General features: G+C 47.3%; 1 protein-coding gene across 5 annotated transcripts in view; it reads right to left on the minus strand.

The window, feature by feature from the left end:
• Positions 1–27000, minus strand: part of ARHGAP17 (Rho GTPase activating protein 17) — a 1009368-nt gene that overhangs the window by 513109 nt on the left and 469259 nt on the right. For all 5 annotated transcript variants that reach the window (XM_069647362.1, XM_069647363.1, XM_069647360.1 and 2 more), the window contains exon 5: positions 8999–9110. In XM_069647362.1, coding sequence (XP_069503463.1) covers positions 8999–9110 — 112 coding nt within the window. The remainder of the gene's footprint in view (positions 1–8998; positions 9111–27000) is intronic.

Raw genomic sequence — 27000 nt, forward strand, 5'->3', positions numbered from 1 at the left:
CTGTACCCGGGGGAATGTTACAAGACCAAAAACTGCACGTCCGAGTGTCAGCCTGCGTGATTGGAGGATAGTGCCTCAGAGCGTATACGCGAGTGACGTTGGACGTGTGGTGCGGTTTAAAAGGTGCGTGTAGTACGTCATTTCCTTGTACGTGCTTCCCGTGGAGAGCGAGTGGGTGAAATCTGTACTCCTTGTCGGTTCACACGCGATTTACTTCACAGCGTTTCCAGTTCGTACTCCCTGTTACCTCTGTCAGTATTTTTCTGATTTTCTTTTCGACCTGTTTCCTCAAACAGCGTTGACTTCTCCTTTTGTCCTGTCTCCTCAGACAGTGTACAATTCTTCTTTTGGCGGGGGTGTTGCCAACGCGCACACGTGCGTATTGTTCACGCTCTTTTCCCAGGCAGACGGTGAGTCGCGCACGTATTTACCAACTGTGCTAGCCCCGTGTGTAGCGTACCCCTTCAGAGGTCATTGTAGGCTGCGTGTGACACACATACGTTCATTTTTGTGTTCCTGGGTGCCACAGCGTAGTGCAGGTTCCTTTTCCCACGCACGTGGTCTACAAGGGGTCGCGTGCACGTCATTTTCTGTTTTAGGGGTGCCTGTGCGTTGCGTGACCCGTCATATTTCCCCAGGGGTTACATACAGCCTTGCTAGAGCACTTGGGTACGAATTCCATCTAGTACCCTACCACTTTGACCCCCAATTTCCCAGGACAATTGTCCACTGCAACTCCCATACGCACAACTCCATTAGTGCCATGGCTGGGAGGCGAGCAAGTGGTAAGGGTGGCAAAGGTGGCCGAGCCTCAAGAGGTGGGCGTGGTGGACGCGGTAGGGGACGTGGCCAGGATTTGCAGACTCCCCCAAGCCCCCCACGTGTGGAGGACCAGTCAGGGACACACATCCCCCCCCCCCATGGTTGAAGGAAACGTGGCTGACACCATCCCTGCTCAGCCCTTGTTGGACCGGCCCGTTGTGGCACCTGACCTAGCACAGGGTGACTCCCAGGCTGACTTCCAGGTCGTCAAGTCCAGGCCACGGGTGGCGGCGCAAGCCAGTGTCACCAGGCCACGTGGTACAGCCATGTCATCTGCTGCCCCGAGTAGGCGGGGTGGGGAGGCTGCAGGGGCAGCTGCAGCTCCGTCCACCCCAGCTCTGACTCCCCAGCAAGGACAGTGTTGGTCCCGGTACATCAGACTGAGGTACCCCCTGCCATAATCACACTTCAGCTAATGCCTGCAGATAGTCATGTGGTCAGTGTGCCATCGCACACTACTACTACACAGTCCACCGGTGCTCCTGCCTCTAGTGTCCAGAGCGGCGTAGGGCACTCCGGAACCCCACCACCCACAAAAAGAAAGAGGAAGAGTGCTCGTCCAGTACTGGCTGATGACCCCGACATGGCTACACGGTCCGGCACGCCAAGGAAGCCTAGATTCAATGATGCCGAACTGGATGCACTTGTGCAGTATGTGTCCGAACATGACGCCGAAATGTTGGTCACTTCAGGGTGTAGGATTACACCTGGTCGACGTCAGGCACACTGGCAGTCCATCGCGGACAGCATAAGTGCCCTTGGGTTCATGAGGCGCACAGCTGTTGAGTGCTACAAGCGCTGGAACGACCTTAAGCGTAGGGCAAAGAAAAAGCTGGCCTCAAGTCATGCCGCAACTCTGGTGACTGGAGGTGGGTCTCCACAAGAGGACATAGAACTCACTCTACATGAGCATGTTGCTGGGACCTACGTCACAGAGGAGCAGATCCAAGGTGTGGGAGAACTGCCAGATTACGAGGCATTGTCCGGTGAGTGCACATGCATGTGTGTGATCCATGTGTATGTAGTTTGTGGGAAGGGATTCGGTTGAGTGCCAGGTCAGGGTGTGCGTGCCTGAGTGTTTTGTCCCACCAATGTGCTTCATCCAATGCATTCTGCGCCCCGGGATTTGGGTATTACAGTGCCCCTTCTGGCCACAGTAGGCGTTTTGCACTACATTGCGCCAGTTGCCCTTGAAGTGGCATCTTGCTACCACATTGTTCCGTATTAAGCTGTGTTTATTCAGGCTGATTGTAGGAATTCACCTGGTTCTACTGCGCATCACTCTGCCCCATTGTCACATATATGTCATGCCCATGGTACATGCCATCTGTGTGATGGCATGTGTCATGTATGTGTATTGGACATGCCACTCACAGGCCAATGTGTGATGGCACTGCTAGCCAGCATGCAGCTGATGTGTTGCTCTCCCATCTTGGTGTCATTAGTGTCTGACATTTTCCTCCCCTTCCAACTCATGGACAGTGCATGCATGGGAGGGTCATAGTCATGTGGGACATGTGTAAATCAGGTACTGGTACTGTAGCTTGTCTGGCCTAATAGCGTGCCATGGTGCTAATGCCTGTTTCCATTTTTTGTCTTTCTTGTTTTTGCAGAGGATGACGCACCTGATGCTGTTGAGGGAGAGGAGATGGTGCAGGCCCAGGAGGGATCTGAAGCACGACCAGGCACCAGTGGGGGACGTGGTTTGGTGGTGGGGGAGAACCCTCTCTTGCTGCAGGCCATACTGTCCCGGGGTGTCCCTGGCTGCACCTCCCCAGAAATCTTTTCAGGTGTTGATTCGGATGAGGCCTATGTGGATTCGCAGGTATGTGTTCATGGAAGGGATACTGTTCTGTCCGACCCACCTGCACCAGGGGTAGAGCCCACTATGGGGATGTCAGTGTTGGTAGGTGCGCCTGTGGTGGTTACGGATGCAGGGCCACACTCCGCAACATCTGATCCTGTTCCTGGGCCAGCAGTTCAGAGGGGAAATGCAGTCCTGCAGCCTCAGGCAGTGCCGACACAGCAAGGCGCAGTTCACCTTGCCCCAGACATGTGTGGTGCCCGCCAACGCGGTGGCCGTCCGCCACCAGGCAATACCGCATGGGAGCAATCCATTTACGGTATGGCCAACCAACAGGCAGCATCATCCGAAATGATTGCTCAGGCCATGGAGAGGGTGGCCACTTCCATTGTCCCCCCAGGAAGGCAGATGGAGCTACTACAGCAGGCAACAGACTCCATTTTCCAATCAGTCAGGGAGGACATGTTGGCATCCAACAGGGACAGACAGGCGGCCCTGGACAATCTGAGGGAATCAATTTCTATAGATGCCCAGGGACAGAGGGAAGCCCTGAGGGGAGAGGTCCGGCACCTCAGGCAGACTCTTGTGGACCTCGAGGCTTCCACTGTCACCAGGACGGAACAGCTGCTGGAGCGCGTCACCCGTACGCTCTCAGCAGAGATGCAGGCAACTCCGGCGGAGGTCCGGCCAACACGTCGGGTGTTGCATGGGGATCTCCGCACCATATCCCTCCAGAACGAGGCCTTCCAGCCCCGCTTGCTTGCTGCCATGGAGGACCAAACTAGGGCATTGCGTGGGCTGCCTCCCATGGCACCACCACCTCCTGTGGCAGCAGCAGCAGAGGTTGAGGAGAGCGAATCCAGCAGTGAATCTCCGACTATTTAGTAGCCGTGCAGGCCATGAGCCCATGGAGGTGTTTTATTTTCGCAACATTCATGCAGGCGACTGTTGGTGGGCACCCTGTCCTCGGACCTCCTGGGTGGCCTCCCCTACCCCCCCTGGCCCAAACATGGCCATTTTTGATTTTTGATATTTGATTTTAGATTTTTTTTTGTTGCAGTGTGTTGCCTTGTGGGGCTCCCGTGGGCATCCACTGTATTCCGGCTGGGCACATGCAGGCTTGTCCTGAGTTTGGGTTAGATGCTTGGGTCAGTGAGACACACACCCCTCCTGCTTCCCGTTTCCATGGGCTTGCAAAGGGTATGCCCAAGTGACAGTGAATTACACAGTGACGTTGGACTCCCATGAGCTGTGTGGGCAGTCTGTAGTCAATACTGTGTATACATTCCTAGTGCATATTGTTGTTGTATTGTGCACTGCATGGTGTATTGATGTGTGCTTGTGCATCCATGTCTCCCTCCTGATTTGCAGGTTCATTCCTCATGTCTTCACAAGGCCGTCCACTTTGGAGATGGGGCTCATGTTGTGAGCAGTGGACTTCCAGATGTGCGTGGCAACAACACTGTACAGTTGGAGGTGGTGGATGTGCTGGCATTCTCATGTTGTAAGACTAGGTATCCTTTGCCTTAGTACTGTCATGTTTATGCTATGTCGATTGTGTTGTGGTAAGTATTTGGTCATGTGTGTTGTTGTTTCTACATTCATGTGGGCATATTGTGTGTGGCCAGTTTCCATTAGGGACACTGTACTTTGTGACACGTGTCATGTTCGGGGGATGACTTTGTTTGCTCTCACATGGCATGTCATGCCATGGTGTGTTGGGTGGCGGTGCTGGTGAGGGGTTGGGTGACATGGCACTGTTGTCATGTTGTGTCTTGCAAGGGGGTAATGATTTCAGCAGCATAGAAGTGTGTCTTTTGAACACAGCATTGGTGATGTTTGTGTAGTTTGGGAAGCACACAATGGAACACTTCCAGATGTACAATCTCAGGCTGGTATGGTTGTGACAGTTGACTGTCCATTGACACATCATAATTGTCAGTAACAATCATCATTGATTGTCAGCTGGTATGTGCCAGGGCTGTGTGCACTCCACAGGGGTGTGATTTTATGTGAAGTAATCAGCCAAGAGCTGCGTACAGGCTGCCTCACCCCGTGCCCTTTCCCCTCCCATGCGCAGCGGGCATGCATGTGGTTGGGGATGTGGGGGCACCACCATGTCCACGGCCAGGCCCCGGCGTGTTGCAACGTTGTGCAGGACACATGCTGCCACTATGATCCTGCACACTACAGGGGGAGCGTATAACAGCTGCCCGCCAGAATGGTCAAGGGAGCGGAAGCGTGACTTGAGCACTCCGAATGTGCGCTCCACGATGCCCCGGGTTGCAATGTGGGCTGTGTTGTATCTTAATTGGGGCGGCGTGGTGGGGCTCCGAATTGGCGTCATCATGTGGGTGCTGAGAGGGTAGGCACTGTCCCCGGGGGAGGTGGTGATGGGTATCATCAGTGTGGTTGTGACATTACTCAGTATCTGACATGCATGCATGCGCAGTGGCATTTATACTCACCGAGCAGCCATTTATCGCCATGCCGCCCAGCTTCTATGTCCCGGTTTAGGGTAGACATTCTGTAGATGAAACTGTCGTGGGTGGAACCTGGATAGTTGGCGTATACTGAGGTGATGATTCTCTTGGCATCACATACTACCTGGGCGTTGATGGAATGCCAGTGCTTGCGGTTTCTATAGATGTGCTCAGTTGCCCTGGGGGGACGTAGAGCCACATGGGTGCAATCAATGGCACCTAGCACTTTGGGGAATTGTGCCACCCTGTAGAAGTCCTGGGCAACAGCCTGCCTTTCTGCAAGTGTTCTTGGCAGGTATATGTGCCTGCGGACTGATGGGCGTGCAGCCATGATGGCCAAGACCTGGTGTAGGCAGCGTGACTGTGTGGCCTGTGACACCCCCCCCCCACTATGGCACTTGTCCGCTGAAATGATCCAGTGGCCAGGAAGTGCAGTACATTGAGGACCTTCTCCAGGGGGCTGAGTGCTTGGGAGCACAGGGTGGTTGATGTGAGGTCATCCTCCCACTCACTGACCAGGTCGAGTATTATGTGAGGTGGAAACCTGTACCTCCCATACACATGGTCATCAGGCATCCCAAAAAGGCTGGTTCTGGGTGTAAAAATTCTGGGCCGGACTATCCTCCTCCTCCTCCTCCTCCTCCTCCTCCTCCTCCTGCTGCGGTATCCCACGGCCACTGCTGCTAGGAACGGTATGTTCATCCTGGCGTCTGAGCTTGTTTGTTGTTTGCGTGCACTTTTATGCTGTGCGGGTGGACGTACGCCTACTTCCTGCTGGCGTACGTGTTTCCGGATTGGCCACGTTCGTTTCCATGAATACGTGTTGTAGGCGAGCGTGTAAAACTTCCCGCGCAGCCCTGAAATACACGCGCCCAGCCCAATCGCGTGTGGAACTTCTCGCGCACCCCTGGGATACACGCACACGCACCCCCAGGCTCGATCGCGTGTGAAACCACTTGCACGCCCCTGGAATACACGCACACGCTCCCCCATGCCCGATCGCGTGTGAAACCACCCGCGCACCCCTGGAATACACGCACACGCTCCCCCAGGCCCGATCGCGTGTAGACCACCCGCGAGCCCCTGAAATACACGCGCCCAGGCCAATCGCGTGTGGAACTTCTCACGCACCCCTGGAATACACGCACACGCTCCCCCAGGCCCGGTTGCGTGTGAAACCACCCACGAGCCCCAGAAATACACGCGCCCAGGCCAATCGCGTGTGGAACTTCTCGCGCACCCCTGCAATACACGCACCCAGGCCATTCGCGTGTAATACTTCTCGCGCACCCCTGGAATACACGCACCCAGGCCATTCGCGTGTGGGAATTCTCGCAGGCGCAGCCCTTTGCGATGGTTTTGCGATCTTGATGGCTTTTCCTTGCGCAAGGGCGTTCTTGGGGGCGTAACTGGCGCTGATGCAGGGTCGCTGCGCCACTCTGCGCCACGTCTGCTTTTGGAGGTAGGAATCCATGAATACGCTGTGCGCGGAAATTGATTTTATCGCACGCGGCTGGCGCAGACATTCGCACGGGCACGCTGTGCGCCAGCCGCGTGCGACACTTTTGGGAGGAATTACATGAATCGGCCTGTTATATTCTTCAATGGTTAGCAGTCATCAGTTACATCTTCCACTGGGTCCCACATTCCTGCAAAGTTACAAACCAGTGATTGAAATGCAGCCTCCTCGTTTCATTCCCCGACCTGTGCCCTTTTCTCAGGCCCAACAGCCAAACTTTGAAACTAACTTGATGTCTGGATCTATAATCGTCAGGACTGTCATTTTCAAGAAAGTCTGTAAAATCTGGCTTTTCCCTTTGATATGATATATGATATGGCATTTATAACGCACCTATACACAAGTGTTTCAAGGCACGACGAGGCAAGGGAGGGAAAACAAGTGACGACAGACAACGATCTTACTAGGCCCAGCGTCATTCAGATCGCGCAAGTGCATGGGAAGGGGGAAAGGGAGAAGTGCGAGGGGGAAAAGTGCAGTATATGGGATAGTAGAATAAATAAAATGGTAAAAGGCCAGAGGTGGCAAGTGCATACATAAGTGCTGGTAGGGGGACTGTAGGGATACAGAGAAACAGTCCCCAGGTGCAAGGGTTGCCGGGGAGGCAGTGCAGTGTGCAACTGGCGGGGCCTGGTCCCGAGATCAGAAGGGTGGCCAGATAACCAGTGCAGTAACAGCCAGGACTTCAGCAGGGGAGGGGGAGAGAAAGCAGAAGCAAAGAGGAAGGTTTTGAGGTGCTTCCGGAACCGAAGATGGTTCTCCTCAAGTTTAAGGGATGCAGGAAGGCTGTTCCAGAGGGAGGCCCCTGCCGACAAGAGAGATCTACCACCACTGAAACCTAATGACAATAATTAACCCTAGGTCTTGACACTAATCATTTGCAACACAACCTCGAGGGTCGAAGGTCCTCTCAGCCAAAAGACTAACAATCTGCAGACCAGGATATCATCACTATCATCAGAACAACCAGATATCTTCTTGCCTGTACACGCAATTACTAGTAAGCATGATCATTTTCTGTGTGCCCAAAAGTCATAGGTGCACTCCGTCCTAGGGGTTGCTACTTGCTATACCTGCAAGAGCGCGTATAGCAAGTAGCGACAGAAAGCACCATGATCAAGGCACATCTCTGGCGATCCTGCACAACATCTGCTAGTGCCACACAGTATACACCTCTGCTTCCAACATTGTATCACTGCAGGATCTGTTCAGCACGATTGACAAAGCACATTTATAGCAAGCAAACATCTTTTGCACCAACCTCACATACATAGGAAGAAGCCTCAAGAAGGCAGCGCCACAATCAGAGCTCATCTCTAGCCCTCATACACAACAGCAAACACAATCCACACAAGGCACATTTCAACCCCATACCTCTCCAGCTGCAGCTACGGCTCTGGCCTACAACCATCAATAGACAAACTGTGCTAAGACTACACCCGTTCCAGCTGTGCGCTAAACAAATGGCAATTAGCACAACAAAATCATGTCATTCAGCCGACCAATTTCACCATCTGTAGTTTATTAATTTAGTCAATTGTTTCACAGACAAGTAGGGCATTTCTGTACAGCAGTACATAACTATGCAAAATATGGTGCTACGGGTAGATCAAAGGGTGTGTATAGTACAGAATATGAAATGTATCTCTAGATATGTTTAGAATACTACTCGACTAGTTGAAATGTTAATTGGAATGGACTCCCAAAAGTGGTTTACATGGATGAAACATTATTTGGATGATTGCAGCTACAAAACAGTTATTTTAATTTGGAAAGTGAAAAAATACAAGAGATGTGCAAAGCAGACGACTTGAAAAGAAGCTCACGCTTTATTCACGTCAGGGACCTATATTATATTCAGGTGAAAGAAAGCATTCTCACATCAGCAGCAGCCTTGCTCCACGGGAACCTATACCATGTTCGAATGAGAAGAAAGATTAACTTATTATATCATTACGATCTAATGTGAAATTAAAAGTGAAAACCATGTTGCATATTCAAACAATTAGAAGAAATGATAGTATGAAACTTATCACAAACATCTTTACATTTTGATTTTCTTCACAACTTGGAAGGGCGTTCAAAAAAGAGACATGCATTTTGTGCCATGGTATTTATAACTGAACCCAGATAAACTGCAAACAGCAAGCTCTGCATATATTCTGAAACTATGTAACCTGTGACTCAGAGCACTCATCAGCAGAGGATCCCAGTCGTTTCCATGGACAAAGCCCAACTTGGCTTGCAATTTTCTTGCAGCTCATTCCAGGAACAGCTGATTACACCAGGGACAGTTAAATTTAGAATGCAAAGATTCAATATTTCTCATTAGGCCCGAGCAGCTACGCTTGCCCGAAGTGGCGCTTTTACCTCTGCAAGAAGGTTCAGCGGCTCCAAGATTTCCTTCTCAAGCTGCACCTCGTACAGGGACAACTCCATGGCCAGCTTATTTTCTGCATCACCGCAGGAATCCAACATTGTCCTTGAAAAGAGACAGTGGGATGAAGAGAAAACAAGATTGAGAAGAACATCCAAACAATACAGGGGATGATTGGGAGATCACAACTCTGCAACCTATCACAAGGCAAATTAAATCGCACACTGGTCAGAATGAGGTAAAGATATTGGAGAGGACCCTAGAACCAATACTTCATGTCCTTGTATTCAGCATCAACTGTAAAGTTGTTGTCACCATATGCAATTGCAGATACCCCCTCCCAAGCCACATCACACTGATTGTATTACACTCTATTGGGTGGAGGGGTAGGTACCAGGTCTTTTCGGTCTAAGCTGCCCAAGCAGGGTTTCTTTAACATCAGCTTTATCTCCATGATATTTGGAATTTGACAGTGCTGTGTACGAAACCTAGAAAAAGAAAGCTTAATGGATAAGCCGAAACATATAACTGCTTTTAACTAGGAACCTGCTCAGAATGTCAAACTGGAATTGTCTGAAGTCTTAAGTATAATTGGAATGTCATCTGTGGAGCTTTGTGGGAATGTCAAGCGGGGTCAAGTGAACTGAGAATATCAAGCTTACTGGGAATGTCTAGCTGGGAGAAGCTGCTTGGGAATGTAATCTTGTTCTATGAGACAACATGAAATATATCATGGCATAGTGTGGTGCCAGGACATCGCGTCGTTTTTTTAAATGTACATTTTCATTAGTTTTCGCTACATGCTTCATAAGTGCATATAAAACATTAATTGGTGACCATGAACAGAGTTCCAACCCCTCTGCACCAAATCCGTTCGACTTCCAACATTTGACCCTCCACCTCAAGATACATATGAAATAAGCCAGATAATACCACATATAAACAGGGGGTAATCCTGTCCTCACAAATTAAAGTCCGCAATAACTTCTTGCAGTTATGATTTACACCTTCCTGAAAAACCTGAACAGCGGTAACTAATACTTGCCGCTGGGGGAAGAAACAACCACCTTCTGAGATTAGTCTACATAAGCCTTTTTATTATTCTGGCTATTTATGTAGCTTTGTATTCGTTATTTTCCTCAAAAAATGTTAAAAAACAACATGATTTTTTAAACATAAAAACCAATAAAAGAGTGACAATGTGCAAAATAGTGAACAATGCAAATGCAGTCAATTACAAGTATAGAAGACAGGCAAATAGCATATCTGTTTGATGTGCTTAAACATAAATTTAAAGAGACAAGATATCAACCCAATATTACTTCATATGCATCTCAATCTCATAGTTCTTATTTTCTAAAGTACCGCATTTTGTATCTGCTTTCTTAAGTTCAAGCAGTTTGAGCCTATAAGGCTTGAAAAGTAAAGTCTTTTGGCACCTGGCGCTAGCAGTGTGCCCTGTAGTGGCTTAGTCAGACTTTCAAGAGTTGAGTCTGTCTGTACCTAGCGCTTTGTGGAATGACCAGAAAGGACTGGTCCAAGACCAAGAGAGACTGGAAAATGCGGTACTTTACAAAATAAGAACTATAATGAGATTGAGATTCATATCAAGTATTATTGGCTTGATCTCTTGTCTCTTTAAATTTATGTTTAAGCACATCAAACAGATATGTTATTTGCCTGTCTTCTATACTTGTAATGGACTGCATTTGCATTGTTCACTATTTTGCACATGGTCACCATTTTCTTGGTTGTTCTGTTTAAAAAATTATGTTTAACATTTTTTGAGAAAAAAAACGAATACAAAGCTACATAAATAGCCAGAATAATAAAAAGGCTTACGTAGACTAATCTCAGAAGGTGGTTGTTTCTTCCCCCAGCGACGAGTATTAGTTACCGCTGTTCCGGTTTTTCAGGAAGGTGTGAATCATGACTGCAAGAAGTTATTGCGGAATTTAATTTGTGAGGACAGGATTACCCCCTGTTTATATGTTTACTTTTCAGCCCACTGCATCCTGTCCGATACAGGGCTGTCCCTCTTGTTGCAAGTATTTTTTTAGATAAAACTACGCCATTTCGAAGAACCTGCCCCATCGTTATTCAAGTAGTCAGCATTTCTTTTTTTATTTAATTTTTACTGACATTCTTCTTTTATCAATACCGACATGCAATATCAACTTGTACATCTATCAGATACTGTTGATGCTGAAAGCACATAAGAGAAACCAACAAGTAGGATTTAGGGTAGTAAATCTTCAGTCCGGCCAACGTCCCATATTTGTAGTGGCCTTTCAGCAAGGGCCATACAGAGATTCATGATTTAGACATTTATAGCAAGAAGTCATCCACATAAAGCAACAATTTATATTCAAACTTTTATCTCCATACTCCCTTAATTCTATAATTCTGGCGTGTTACTACTGCTAAAGGCTTGATTACCAGCGTAAACAGGAGTGGTGAGAGGCGACACCACTGATGTGTCCCCCTATAAAGTTGAAAACTCTGAGGGCACTCCATTGACAAGCACTTATGGAGTCAGGTTCTTATACATTTCTTCTACCCATGTTCTAAAGTTAGGCCCTGCCCCCCAAGGAACAGCGACTCCACCTTATTAAACGCTTTTTCTGTGTTCAGCAACGCTAGATAGATGTTCCCTCTTGCGTCAGGCAGATCAGGTTCAACATCTTGCTGACGTTATCCACTACCCAGTCTCTCTTGAATAAATCCCGGAATCGGAAGAAATTCCTGAATCCAAAAGGTCTGGCCTGACCAGAAGTCCGAAAACGCATGCCATCAAAGGTTCGAACACCAAAAGTTCAAACCTTTGGTGGTATGCATTTAAGGTAGGTAACATTTGCAGGGAACACCCTCGCAGCACACCCGACAAAAAAAAAATTAAAAGAAAAACAGGGGCTGCGGGGGTGTCCCCCGCAACACCCTGCTCACTATACTTTACAGTATAGTGACTGGGGGTTGAGGGGGAAACCTCTGCAGCTGCCCGGAAAACAAGAAATGAAAAAAATAAAAAGGACCCTGCGGCGCCAGTTCCCGATCAATGAAGTGAAAGGGAACTGGCGCTGCAGGGACACAAGGCGTCTTAAAAGGCAAGTAGGGTTTGGTTATGTTGGGGGTGGGGGTGTGTTGGGGGTGTGGGTGGGGGTTTAGGTATGTAGGTTTTTTAAATGCATGTTCACATGGGAAATGTACGGACCTTTTGTGGTGCGTACATTTTCCATGTAAACTTTTCCAAACTTTTCCGTCGCTGACTTTTCCGTGATGGAAAAAATCAATCAGATCCATAAATCCCACCTAATCTCCATGTATTAGGTCAGGGAGGACAGAGAACAATCTGTTTCCTAAAACATTTGCTTACATTTTTATGTCAACATTTAAGAGGGATATGGAGCGGTAGGACTTGCATTTTGAGGGATCCCTGCCCTCTTTCGGTATTATCGAAATTATAGCACTATCATTTCTGGAAGGCTTAAGTCCTTCTAGTTGCCTATTAAACACTCTTGCTGGTACAGGCGCAATATAGGACTTGAAGATCTCATAGAATCTTACTGTTTAGCATCTTCCCCTTGGGATTTCACACTAGGCATACCCTTAATAACCTTTACAAGTTCTTCCTGTGTTATTAGTGCATCTAATTGTTGGGCACTTGTGTACCTCAACCTTGGGAGTTGTAATGTATCCAAGTACTTGTTTGCATCTTCCTTTTCCATCCGAATTCTAATGTATATAATTATTCATATTCTTTTCTTAAATTCCTTGCCTAACTCCGTTTTATCCCATATAGATGCTCACTCCATTCCATGGTTGCTCGGTACGATTATTTCTTTGGCTTCTCAGCCTCCATGCAAGCAATTTACCAGCTTTTTCGCCCCTTATAATATTTCTGCTTCACAAATATCAGTTTCCATTCAGTCTATTCTAGGAGGAGTGCCTTGAGCTCAGTCTTGCTTTCTATTAGGTATCATCATCTAAAACCTGTTCACCTCTACTCTTTTTGTGTAATTCACCTATTTCCTTCCTGAGTTTAGCTTCCCTGTCCCTTCGTTCTCTTTTCGGAACTGGTCCAAATTTTATCATTTTCCCTCTTACTGTTGCTCTTAAACCTTTCCATAATGGAGCATAATACACCTCCCCGTTATCATTAATTACCAGATACTCCTGTATTGTTTCCCTTATTATTCCTCCAACAGCTCCCTCCTTCAATATGTAATTGTTGCATATCCATCTCCCATTCTATTCCAGTGAGACCCATTCTCCCAAAGTAATGCACATCAGGTCATGGTCTCACCAAGGAGTATCGAATAGAATTCAAGTAAGACCAAGATATGATTTGTGCGGGCAAAGGAATCGTGCAACTGTGAGTGGTGGGTGTACCCAATTTCTCCACCCTGCTCTCCCCTTCAATTAATCCATCAGCCCCATCTCCATGTTCAGGTTCTGGAACTTTTTGGATTCTCTTTATGATTCCTGCCATTGCTGTCCCACTTCCCCCAGTCTGTCCCTCCCTGGTTCCAACACCATATTGAAACCGCCTTCCATCAGTACCAGTCGTTCAGTGAAGGTTCTCATTTTTGCGATATAGCTTCTCAAGATGATGATTAGGCCTGTTTTTGGACAATATACAGACATTGCTGTGAGCAAGTTACCTTGAAATGCTCCTTTAAGGAAAAGTTATCTCCCCTTAGGGTCACTCTTTCTTTACTGGATATGTACATTCGGCCTCAAGTACGATGGTAACGCTTTTTTTTTTGCTTACACCAGACACATAGCACATTTTCTACATTTCTTTCACTTTTATAGAGGGTTCCCGTCCCCTTAATGAAGTGCGTTTCCTGGATGCACAGTATATCTAGTCTTAACTTTCTGAGGTCTGTTTTGATTAATGATCTTTGTAGGCAAGTTTAGGCCTCTAATATTTAAGGTGTCCATACGCAATTTTATTTGACTGCTTCTCCAGCCCTTTTGCTTCTAGATTCTTTCTTTTCTAAACTGAAGGCATGTATTAAAGTCATCTAGTACTTGAAGCCTTTCCCGGGGAGAGGAGCACTCTTTTTGCTGTGGATACTGTGGTAAGTCAGACTCCGCTAACAGACAAGAGGTAATGTTTAAAATGTGAGGTGTATTACAGTAAGGAAAGAATGCATGCCCTGTCCCTAACTTCTGAGGTGTTCTTTGCCCTATCTGAAAGGAAAATAACAAAATGGGTGCTTGTCAGAATGTCTTGCAGCAAAACTCAGTCTTATGTCCAAACCTAATCTACCCCACATTCTGTCCCTTCTCACCAATAAAATAAACTAACAAAAGGTTTAAGCAGAAAGGTCTAAGGGTTCTTCCACCCCTTCCTCTTCCTTCCTCCCTCCCTCCTCCCACTCCTCCTCCTCCCGCTCCTCCTCCCGACGGCCCTCTTTGGGACCCTAACCAGCCTTGGTGTGGTTTCTTCGACGCCTCCTTAAGATCCTGTTACTCTGCCCCTACCCTGGGGTTTCTGTTTTCCCACCCCACCTTGGGTGTTCCTCTATCCCACCCCATTTTGGGGTCTCTTGTTTCTGTTCCCAGTCCCCCTTGGGCTTTGGCCGAGCCTCCTTGCCCTTCTCTTTGTTCCCTGTGGCAACCGAGTACCCGGTTTGTTGTAGAAGTATTGCTTGGGATGGGGCCGTGGTCTTTGCAAGCATGTTTGAGTGGTCCGAAATGTGAGGCGGGCAACGGAGTAAAGGTTTTTCACAAGATGGTATTTTATTAACTTAAAAGGATTGGATAAACTCCTCACTATCCCTACCCCAATGACGTTTCACTGCCTATCAAAATAAACTAAAGGAAACACACTAATAAAAGGAACCTGTTCCTCACACTTACACATACATTCAACGCATAAAGGAAATGTATAGCAATGCAAATATAACAGACAGTTAATTTCAACACAGAACAAATAACGGAATATGCTTGTAACCATGGTCGGATCCTCCTTCCCCAGATTCAAAGCAGGATTTCCAATCAAAAGTTCAGTTTTGTAACTATGTTCGAATTATAAAGTTCTTCTTACTCCAAAAGACTTCCACTTGGCTTTTAACCAACAGTTTAACCAGACAAAAAGTATTTATTTCTTCACTTATAGCAACAAGTCCAACACAACAACTTCTCCTTAGCAAGCAAAACACTTCCACAATTCATCTGCATCAACAGCAATGTTTTGTCAGGATAATTTTACACTGTGTCAACAACAGTGCTTTTGTCAGGATGCTTTCACAACAGTTCAAACATTTTTTGGTGGTCTTGCCACTGCTATTTCTTCGCAACCTTTAATCACAACACTGTACTTCAATGACATCTTCCTGGTCCACTCACCTGCCAGGACTATCACTAAAAAGTCCCTATCCTGGTATATTTGCCTGCCAGGACAAAACGCTCCTAACGCTACTACCAGTACGTCTGTGGTAAAGTTAATTTCAAACCATTTGATAAGGTCTTTGACTTTCAACAACATCAAAAAGTTACTACTTATTCTGGGAAGACACGAGACACATTGGTGCTTTATGTTCCACCTTTGTGATTGCCACATGCAATGCAGGCTATTCTCCTCTCCTCCTGAATACTTCCCACCAGGAGGGCTGCTCTCCTGCCACCCTTCTTTTCCCACTTTTACATCAAGAAAATGTTGACAATGCTTCTCTAGCATACTTGCTCTTCTTTGGCTTAGACAATGCTGGCTGAGGTATTTTCCAACTATTGCCTCTTCCTAACTCTGGCAATAAAGATTATAATTAGCTTGCTTCAGTTTTGCCGTCTCTTGGCTTTGGAAATGCTGGTTATTGTTAAGTTGTTTTAATATTGCCCTTTTTTGGCTCTGGCAATACTGTTGGCTTTCAGGATAACAAGTATAACCTTTCCTGTCCTGTCCTGTCTGTCCACAAAGTTCTTATTGTGCCACTTCCAATTTCTTTATATTAGTTTGAATTCAAAATAAGCACTAGTGGTCAGCAGGCGATTATGGAGCATACGAGGGTTATCCAATATTGATGAACTCACTGGTTGCTGCATACGCGTCCACTCGCTCTGCTGCCACAGTGCCTTCTGCCTCCTCTGCCAACTCCTGCACAGCAAACTGCTTCGGTTTACTTCCAGCAGCCCGGGCCGACTGGGAAAAGTAGTGCTCCTTGCTACAGGAGCACTCTGGTGCTCGCCTGCCAATGAAGCACACCTCATAAGGGGTACGCTTTTCACAGCAATGCTTTCCGCCGTGCAACCTCTGCATACAAGGCCAACAATGGTAGAGACTCTCTCAGAACCAGCATTCGCTCTGTAGCTAGCAGCGGCTCCGACGCCTCTGCGTCCCTTCTTCTGCTGCCACTGCAACGTGGAGTTACGACAAGCACTCAACCTCCTGCTTCTCCTTATGGCCTGCATCTGAGGCGGGTCTTACATACTCAAACATCCCGCTAAAGTGTGGGTCATAAGAACCACCAGACTGCAAGTCTAGCCCCTCTGAGTCCCTCTTCCTCATCTCAGTACTTTGGGCATTGTGGGACTGTAAGTCCCAAATGTTCAAATTACCTCTTTTGTTCTGGATCTTTTCTTCAACCTTAATCACTTCACTTATCATTAATTACATTTTCAGACATTAAAGGAGAGTTAGCCTAATTAGAATTTAAGATGTTAGTGTTCTGATGTCCACATCTATTATTTACCTGATCAATGAAAGAGGTTTTATTACTATAAATGTGAGCAACTTTGTGAAGGGAAGTCTTTCTCTTGATAAGTGATGTATTCAGATTTAAGGGAGAATCAGATTCCTAAGTGGCCAGAGAATTTATGTTCTGTTTCCTGTGTGGATTATGACTGTTTTTACAACCAACAAGAGCAAGCTTTGGGAAAGAAAACTTCACTCCGACAACCAGCCATTACATATCCTGGTATTATGAAAATCTCTCCCTCAGAGGAAGACAAATACTGCGTCCCTCCCAACTGAGTCCTCCTATTCCCCTGGGGGCCTTCTCCTCCCAGGTGATCCTCCTGGCTAATACCACCCCCAAGGTTAGGATCAGGTAGCGGCTGCCTTCCCCTGGCCCCCTGGGAGAAGACTCTAGGTAGGATCTTTGTAAGGGTTCATCACACATGGTACTGCAGTTTGAACTCGTGCCTGGTTCTCCGCATCTGCCTTCCGGTCTTCAACGGCTTGTTGGCACTCGGAACAGTGGATGCTGGTTTCCCACATCAGGTGTTACTAGTGCTTCTCTTCTTCTACGGCTGACTATCTTAATCTACCCCGAATTGGAAAGAGCAGCATGCCGCGAGCTCCGCAACATAGCACACACCTTCTGCATCTCAGACAGCATTGGGTCTCCACCTTCCAGGAGCATGTCTCCTCTGGCGGTTGACTCCACAGGACTTACACCCTCGGCAGCTGGCTCTGTCAGAGTTTCTCTCTCAACATTATTGCTCGTTAGTCCTTGTCACGATTCAGGGATAGCCGAGATTGGACAGACTGTTGATCCTCCAGTTCACGTTACACTGGGATTTTTAAAGGGTCACAAATCACACAAGCCATTTCAAAAGGGCGTCACAGATCATTGCCATGCTCACTCCCAATATAGCCAATGAACAAATGGGATTATGTACTTGAGGGGGGAGGAGGAGTAAAAACTCTGCTTGAGGATTCCTTGTCCTCTAAGGTGGAGTCACCACCAGTAAGATCGCACTTGCCCTGTGCCCCCTAGAGGGAGGGTGTGTAACCTCCCTAGTCCCAAAGGGGATGGCGTCCCTCTTGGGGAAGAGGGACAAATTACCTCGATTTGTCACAATACTCGGGCACAAGTTAACCAAACAAAAAAAGGATACAGACAAAAACACAAAGGGAAAAAAATGACCAACTGTTGTGCGTTTTTGATTCTCAACATCCATAATAAACCATTTTCCGACCCTTCTAGTATTTCTTGGACAATCACTCCCACCCCACTTAGTAATTCCATACAGTTTTCCCCCCCAAACAAATTACCTCCCAGTCAGGGAATAAATTTACAATTTTACTGGTCCCATTCCCACTGCACCTCTCATAACTACTAACACTAGTTAAATTTGCGAGGTCGCCGAAACAACCTCTTGAACCCTGCTCATCTCCTTTGACATCTTTTCTCCCTTTCTTTCCGACTATCCCGCATCCCTCCTTCACTTTTCTTCTATGTTCTTCCTTTTCAAACAGGCAGTTTTTCGCTTTTCTGCTTCGCTTTTCCCTCATATCCTTTCCCACCTTGTTCTGACTTAAGTTTGTCCATTTTTTCTTTCTATTCCCTCCCCTTCTTTCCCTTCATTTGTCTTCCCCTTTTCACCACTTTTCCTCCAGTGCTACCAGATTAAAATCCCTAGGATTGCCTGAGAAATGCAGGTATTAATTTAGAGGTGGAACGGGGAGGGACGCAGCACTATAGGCATTTGAGAGCTACCTGGCATAGATCTGGTAATCTAGTTGAGAGGTTCACAGGTGCTACTCCCAGAAAAAGTTGGTGGACACAAAATACCTGTTTGCAGGTATCTGCAGCAAACAGGATAGGGAAAAAGCCTTCTAGAGTATCAGGGAGAAGGGAGCGTCAGTCCTAGGGGAGATAACAGAACGCAACCGTTGGCAGAAAAAGTACAAGATGGCAGGGTTGGGGGGGGGGGGGGGGGTGGACTCCTGTTTTGTAATTTTTGATAGCACAGCTGTGAGTGGTTTGCTAGCCAACGCGTGTCATTTGTAGCTTACACAGTTTACTTGCTTCACTTACAATGTCAAACTCAGATATTTTTAGTTTGTCTTAGTGACAACCATTATGAACTAAGACACATCCAGGAGCCGCAAAGCAAAAGCTGGTGTCAAATACACCACAACAGCCATGGAAAAGCTGTGACTTGACCACCATCAAGAAGTTCCCCAGGCTCTAGTAACAGGTGTGAGGGGTCATAAATGAGAAACACAAAGTTGTCATTTTCTCAACATTTGGCATGTTTATTAAAAATAAAATGGGCTTGGGATAAAGACCTATATGTCCCTATCCTAACCAGAATGTTCCTGCATATCAAACGCGAGGTAAAGAAAATTGTCCTTGTGCCAAAATATATCTGACCATCACATTAACATATACAAACAAAACATGTAAGGAAAATTTCTCTGTTTTCAGTTCAATGAAAATGTGCAAGCAAAGGTTCAAAAAAGTATAACAACAATCCTTGCATTCAAGGTTTGACTCCCCTGCCCTGAATCAATTCAGGACAACTTTTGAAAGAGGTCTGTTCCAACAATATTCTATTCAGTTCAATGAAAAATGTCTTTCATCCAGCAAGTCACTCAAGTTGGCAAAGTAACTGTCCCTTCCATAGAACACTTGTTCAAAACCAAAGCAAATGTTTCTTTCATAAAATATTCTTCTCAAGCTGTCAACAATTATTAATTAGGAGGATGTTTTAACAGTCTTTACCGTAGAATACTTTTCTCAACCTGTTAACACAAGTATTTCTTTCATAGAAAGTTTTAGGACATCAAAGTAAGTGTTTCCGTCATAGAATACTTTTGCCAGAAGGGCAAAACAAATGTCTCTTGTTTTACAATAGTTTGTAAGGTTGATAAAGCAAATGTTTTCTTTCCACGACACTATTTATAACAAAAAGGTTGTCTCCTTTATGCAACTGTTTCTTTCCCGGTTTACTCTCCAGCCACAAATGGTTTCCACTTTGCACAACTGTAAATGTCTCTGCTTGCGGCAATGTTTGTTCCAGGATTCTCCACTCCGACATCCCATATGACGAGAATTGTACAATATTTGCCTGTTTCTTTGCTTATGGCAATGTGGGCTCCAGGTTTCCCGAAACAGATCTCACGTGAGGATAATTGAACACTTTTCACCCTTTTGTCCCCAAGTGTCCTTCAACTTTATAACACATCCCGGCCCCCCCTCCCCCCCCCCCCCCAACTGCCTTCGGTTTAACGTGTATCGATAACGAAGAACCGTTGTTGGGCTGGTTTCCCCGCTTACACAGGGTCTCTCTTGGTTCCTGTGTCGGTCTCTCGCACCTTCGCCAATGGAACCTTTGCCATCACACAAGACCACGTCTCGTCCGGTCCTGCAGCACACAGTGCATGGCGTGAAGCACCATTTTTAAATCTCCCGCACATCTGATGATTCATTGAAGTAGTCTGCATCTTTAGGTTAGGGTTATTCCAATTCCACATTGACTTCTCTCCTCTTCCCAGTACCATAGGTGTAATGGGAATTGAATTCCATATTGGTGTTACACTTTCCTAGGCTATACTGTTTCAAATGCTTGTTGGAATTGCGTTTGTCAGAAACAGCAATTATGTGAACATCTTGTATAGTATAGTGATATTGTTTTTAGGACTCTTACTAAGGAGGAAACCATTATAATCAAGGGATGTCAAATGTGACCCATGGGTTTCTAAAGTGTAAGTCTTATTCTGTTAACGTTTTTTTTGGGGGGGGTTTTAACATGGGAGGGACTTGTATGCCATCAGGTATTTGGAGATTATAGGACCTTCATCTTCACAAAAAGAAGAATACAGCGTCTCTCCAAAGGGAGCCACCACCTCTTCCCGACAGCCACCTCCTCCCATGTGATCCTTCCTCATCATGCCACAAACCAGGGTCAAGATCAGGTAGCGATTGCCTTTCCCTGGCCACACAGGAGGAGGATTTAGGCTGGGGGGGGGGGTGATCAGTGATGACTCCACAGGATTCATCACGCAGGCTACTGGCAGAAGAGAATAGAGAGCATCGCAGCAACATCATCTGTGCACATCGTCGGGGCAGCCGAGCAGTGTTGCAAGAATGTGGTGAGACACCTAATGTCACCAACCAACACCCTATAACAGCAAACATGAAGGAGCTAAAGTATTGACCAGGGAGTGAAAGTGGTACAGCAGCGTGAGTTTGTGTGGCAAGTGTGATTAGAGGAGTTAGTGTAAGGAGTGACTGAAGTGTATTGTACAGCGAGAAAAGAGGGAGTTAGAGTAGTTTATTGTGGAGGGAGAAGTAGTAGCAGAAGGGAGGATTAATAGCTGGAAAGATGAGTGGAGGGAAAAGTAGTAGTTGAAAGAGTAGTAGTGGAGTAGAAGAGTAGCAGAAAATAAGTAGTAACATCAAAGGGTGGATGAGTGAGCAATGTCAGACAGGGAGTGAAGAGAGGCAGGTGGAGTTAAAGGAGGAGCAGAGGAGACGGAGAAGCAGACAGAGGAGAGAACGAGCATGAGCGAAGATGGCAGAATCAAACAGTGTCTGCAAGGCATGAACCCCATATCCCTTTAGACCACCGACTAATCCTTGGATGTCGCCTCTTCTCCCCCATGGGGACCGCCTTCCCATGAGGCCAGGGAGGTGAAGAAGCTACCCGAAAGTCCCCCTGTGGGTGGTACTCAACAGGTGGATGTCATGGGGAGGTATACCCCCCCTATGGGACTAGAGAAGACTATACAGGGAACGCGGTACCCAAAACTTAACCACACCTCCCCTTTAGCTGCACACTGCCCATCGTTGTTACCCTTTGCCACGTGTTGTTGCATAGCCACTCCTGTAGTAAGTACTGAGATGAGGAAGAGCAGGGAAGACCTACAGAAAGTCTTAACTAAAAATACTGTGATGAGGGAGAGACACAGAGCTCTAGAGAACTATTACACTCAACATACTAGAAAAAGTAGTAGGCAGAGTATAAAGAGAGAAGAAGGACTAGCAGTTGGGGTAGAACCTCCTGGGAGGCAACACGAGAAAGCTGGATGTCCCGCTGTGCAGAGGAGGAGAGCCCCTGCCTAGGACGCGAACCCAGAGGTTCAGACATCTGGGTCCGGTTTGCTGTGGAGAGGCAAACACTCAGACCAGTGATAGGCAACGGCAAACCCCGCACCACGAGAAAAGTGTGCCGGGCACACTGAAGAGAACGCTGTTGAGCCACGGCATACCAGCAGGAACAGAAGAAGGTGGCGAGGAAGCCCCCAAAATCCGCCAAGGACACAGAGACCAGCAGAGAAGCACCCAAGAATGCCGAGAAGGTACAGGGGCTGCCAGGGTCTTAGTGAGGGATAAGAGGCATTCTTTGAAAAGGTTACATGACCCTTGTCATGACGCGCGCTCCATGGAAGCTATGGAGCCGGTGGAAGGGCTGATTCCGTACCTCCACCAGCTGTCTAGTCTCCCACGCACTGCTGTGCCGTCATGACGCACATAAATGGGCGTCTCACGCGGTACTCATTGCGTTGCAACCTTGCTTTTCCGGCCTGGTTCGTACGCTTGGTCTCCTCTCAGACCCCCCCCCCGCACAGTGTATTCCTGCTTGCTTCCTCTTGTCAGCCCTCAGTGATATCCCTCTCTACTCTCATCCCGCTATCCCTCTGAGTGCTACCTCCTCTCCTCTGTTTCTCCCGCTCCGTTGAATTTCCCTTCCGGTGGGGCTTACCTTTTCATTTGTATGCTCCATTCCCTCCGTTGTCTCCTGCAGACCTCTTCCTCACTTCCTCGGATACGGAATCATTCCAACAGCGCTCAGGATACGCACACTACCCCGATTCCTGCAGTGTCTTCTGGGAACTGTAGTCCTCGTATCAACTCCAACGGAACGCCTTCAGCCTCGACATCAGTAGTGCTATACATCCAAGCACACCAGGGTTTTTCAGCCACGCTTTTCCCTGGTTTTGGGGGCGGACTCCCGGAGGGCCCCTTCTGCCTTGCTGTCTACCAGTAGGCAGGGTGGCTTCCGGTGGAGCTCGTCCCACTCTCAACAGGAAAGGACGAGACCTCTGGAGGGAAAGAAGAGCCATTGACACAGACGGTTCCTCAGAAGAACTCAGCACAGGTGAGGAGGAGGGAACCAAGGAGGGTACTAGTCAAGCTACCAATACTCCATCGCATGACACCCTACTATACTACAATTTACCTGGCAGGATAGTGAACCGGGTACATCAAGAGAGCCATATGATAAAGGCCCCCGCATCTGGGACCCGCAACGAGAGTCAGAGCGCCTCATTGGTGCTTCATACTCGTAGCAGTACTGGGCAGGTTAGTGAACCCGATCTGCCCAAACAAGTTAGTAGCAAAACCAGGGTAAAAAACCCCAAAATGCCAGGAGAAGGGAGTCATTCCCCCTGGTGTTGTGAACATTGTGCGAAAAGCCAAGCAAAGGGAGACATTCTCTTGGCACTAAGGATTTGGAGCTGAAACATTGCTTCATTTGTGAACTGAGACTTTTCAATCTGGAACTCTGTGCTGTGCTGCTGAGGGGGACTGCAACCTGGTAATTCCCTCAATAAATAGTCGCTACAAACTGCTGGCATGGTAGCCCACCCTCCAGAAGAGTGGAGCCATTCTTCTCCATCAAGAAGACTCTTGAATCTTATAGTCTAGATAGAAGCATAATGGAAGGAAATGGGTTTCGACACAGCACAGTGGACATTTGGTTACATCCATCCAGAGTGAATGCCACCTGTGCATCAGTCTCCGCCTTTCACACCCTTACAGAGGGAAAGACAGAAAGAAAGACAAGAGCGCTCCAAGGCTGATTCACTTTTTACTAAAGGTCCCTGCACCTCCTATTCAAATTATACTGATTTTTGTGGCACCTGTGAGACGAGAGTTGGGAAGAGAACAAGGATGAGAAGAGAATGGAGGAGGGGAAATTGTAAAGTTTGGAGGAGTGGCAAGGGTGCAGAGATGAGGAGGAGGATATAATGCAGATAAGATGTGGAGAAGAGAATATCAGATCGGCGACTAGAAGAAAAGGTCAGTGGGGGGCAGTTTAGAGAAAGATTGGAGGAGAGGATGCAGAGACAATCAGGCAAAACATCTTAGAGGAGAAAAGCAGCAAAGAACATGTTGATGTGGAATGAGGACTTGAAAGAGAGCGCCGACAGTCCTCAGAACCTCGGAGTTGGGAAAGATCATAGATTGGTTAAGTAGTTGCAGTTATCACCAATCGAGGTTGGCCATTGCCAGTGGGGGGAAATGTAAGACCCAATATGTCATTTTATTTTAATAAAAGCAGAAAGTGAATTAATAATTGGCTTTGTCTTACCTGTTGCTCCCATGCCATGACAGTAGCCAGGCCCTGCCACTGTGTCAAATGAAAACAACCTCTACTTGCCTAACCACCAGCAGTTGGTGTTAAGTTAATGTACTGGGTGTTATATCAAGTTGTGAAACAGATCACTGTTCCACCAATCGCACCGCCATGTCTCTGGTGGCCTATACCTAAAATTGGCATGTGGGGAAAATGTCCGATTACAAATGGAGTGGTTTAAGAACAGGAGTGACTTTGGCTGATCGGGGCAGTTGCAGCTCGTGGTGAGGAGGAAGTGTACTCACGCCAGGGCATTGAATGAGTAACATCACTCTTGTTCCAATAACTCTAGTAGAGCTCACAAACTGTTGCTCAGTGTGCTTGGCATTTCTGCAAGCAAAATTTCTTCATTGGTTTGCAGTAGCCAGAAGGAGAAGCTGTGCACAGAAAGGTGGCCTAGATGTGATCAGCTCTTGTTGGAGATCACAGGAAATAGAGTGTACTGCAGACAGTTTATGTGTATCACATAGAGAACAGGCTGGTGGAAAATTGAATTAGGAAGCATGCAAGTGTATGCAACAAGTGAATGGAAATTCATTGGATTGGAAGAATTGCGCTTTGAGCAGGATCTTCTTAAATTCCACAAGCTCCTTAAAACCCTCCTCTTAACCTCCTCCTTCCCTCCCCTGCTAATCCCATAGTTGATGCGATTGGTGTCCTGGGACCTTATGCATCCTCGGACCCTGACCTCCTGCACACAATCGGCCCAGATCCCGTCTATCTGCACTTACCCCCTGCACACTGGTGGCTCGCACTTACACCCCTCGTGGCTCCTGGCCTTGTAGCACTGAACATTCCTAACACTTCATCTGTGGCTCACCCATGAGATCAGACTCTACAGCACTGACCCCTGCCTCTTCCTTGCTGCACTTGCATGTTCTGAATACTCATAAGGCATAGTAGGTTTGTCCTGTTTTCCTCCTTACCCCACTGCTCTTATATATTATGTTTTTAATGAATTTCCCACTCCTGCTCCCTCCCTTGCCCTGTGGGCAATTTGAAACAGTATTTCTTATTGTATAAGCGCCTAACAAGCAAACAGCAAATAAAGTTTTAATAGTTATCATTAATAATAATGTTACTCACCGTAGTGACTACCTTACTCCTAGTCCATAGTCCTCTTTCCTCAATACTTATGGGACATTCCTCAGTTCTGTGGGATGGGACCGGAGCACTTTGTAAAAAGCATCACATTTTAAAAAAATGTGTCCTTCCTCTTTTTAAGCGGGTTACCGCACATGGACGTAACCCCGCCCTCCTTAGCTCCGCCCAGCACATCGCCCATCAGTCCTTTTCTATCGCCAGGTCCCAGACCTTTAATCAATAACAGGAAACTTTTTAGAGGGGACAGCGGACAGGCGTATGGAGGAAAGGGGACTATGGACTAGGAGTAAGGTGGTCACTACGGTGAGTAACTTTATTATACTCCTACGTCCCATCCCCTTTCCTCCATACTTATGGGAGATTCCCAAGCACTCCTCACAGAAACTACGGGTGGATGGAAAACTCCTTATTGAAACAGGTTTTTTAGCACAGCTTGACCGAACTGAGCATTAGCTCTGGAGCTCAGGTCTAGACAGTAATGCCTACAAAAAAGCCGATTGGGAGGCCCACGTAGCTGCTTTCGCGATAGGCTCTCAGGGGACATACTTTTGGAAGGCAACAGCAGCCGCCTTGCCCCATACAAGAGGAGCATGAATCCCTTTTGGAGGTTGAAAGCCCTGAACAGTGTAAGCCTCCGCAATACAGGCAGCAATCCATCTGGAGATGGTCGCTTTCGAGGCCGGTTACCTTGCGGAATTACCGAAAGTCAACAAAAGCTGAGAAGAGTTCCTAAACTCAGATGTTCTGTCCAGATAGAGCTTAAGAGCTCTTTTAACGTCTAGGCAATGCAAAACCCTCCCAGCCTCTGAGGCTGGATTTGGGAAGAAGATAGGCAAGGAGATGAACTGAGTCAGATGAAAATCAGAGACCACTTTTGGACGGAAGGAAGGACAACCTTATCCTTATGAAAAACCAGGAAGGGATGCTCCACCGACAAGGCCTGGAACTCACTCACACGCCTAAGTAACCGAAGTAACAGCAACCAAGAAGGACACTTTCCACAAAAGGTACTTAAGGTCTACCGTAGCCATGGGCTCAAATAGCTTATGGCACAAGGCCGTAAGGACCACATTCAGATCCCTCTTTGTATGCGTTTTGCGAAAAAGGCGGCTAAAGGTGCATGAGGCCCGCAAAGTGTCTTTTAATGACTGGATTTGACAGCGAAAAAGAGCACTGATCCGTGGACAGATAAGTGGCAATAGCCGACAGATAAGTCCTGCAGGACAAGACATGAATGCCAGACTCTGTCAGATGAGACAAAAGACAGAACTGTGTCAATCGTAGCCTCCCTAGGGTTGAGCTGCCTAGCCAAACACTAGTGGCAGAACCTTAGCCATTTACTTGTATACTGAGATCTCGTCGAGGGCTTCCTGGCTGCCTGATTAATGCGCATGTTATCTGCAGACAAATTGAGGCGCTCCACAGATCGAAACTCAGGCACCATGCCGGCAAGTTGAACGATTGTGGGGAGGGATGCCACAACTGCTGATCGCTCTGGTGAAGCAGGTTGGGAACTATCGGAAGCCTGATCAGTGCACACAACGATAGATGCTGAAGCTCTGAAAACCAAAACCTGGCTGGCCACCACGGTGCTATGAACAGAAGAGGACAATTTGCTGTGCCCCTCAGCTTGTAAAGCGCCCGATGAATCAGGGGCAGATGTGGAAAAACATAGGTCCTCATGTTGTGCCAGGAAATCTCGAGAGCATCTCCCAGAGAGGAGGCTCCCAGCCCGTTTCTGGAGGCATACAGGGGAAGCTTCTTGTTTGTCGACGTTGCAAAGAGGTCCACT

This window comes from Ambystoma mexicanum, chromosome 2q (assembly GCF_040938575.1).
Source record: "Ambystoma mexicanum isolate Mex_15411 chromosome 2q, UKY_AmexF1_1, whole genome shotgun sequence".
Classification (NCBI taxonomy): domain Eukaryota; kingdom Metazoa; phylum Chordata; class Amphibia; order Caudata; family Ambystomatidae; genus Ambystoma; species Ambystoma mexicanum.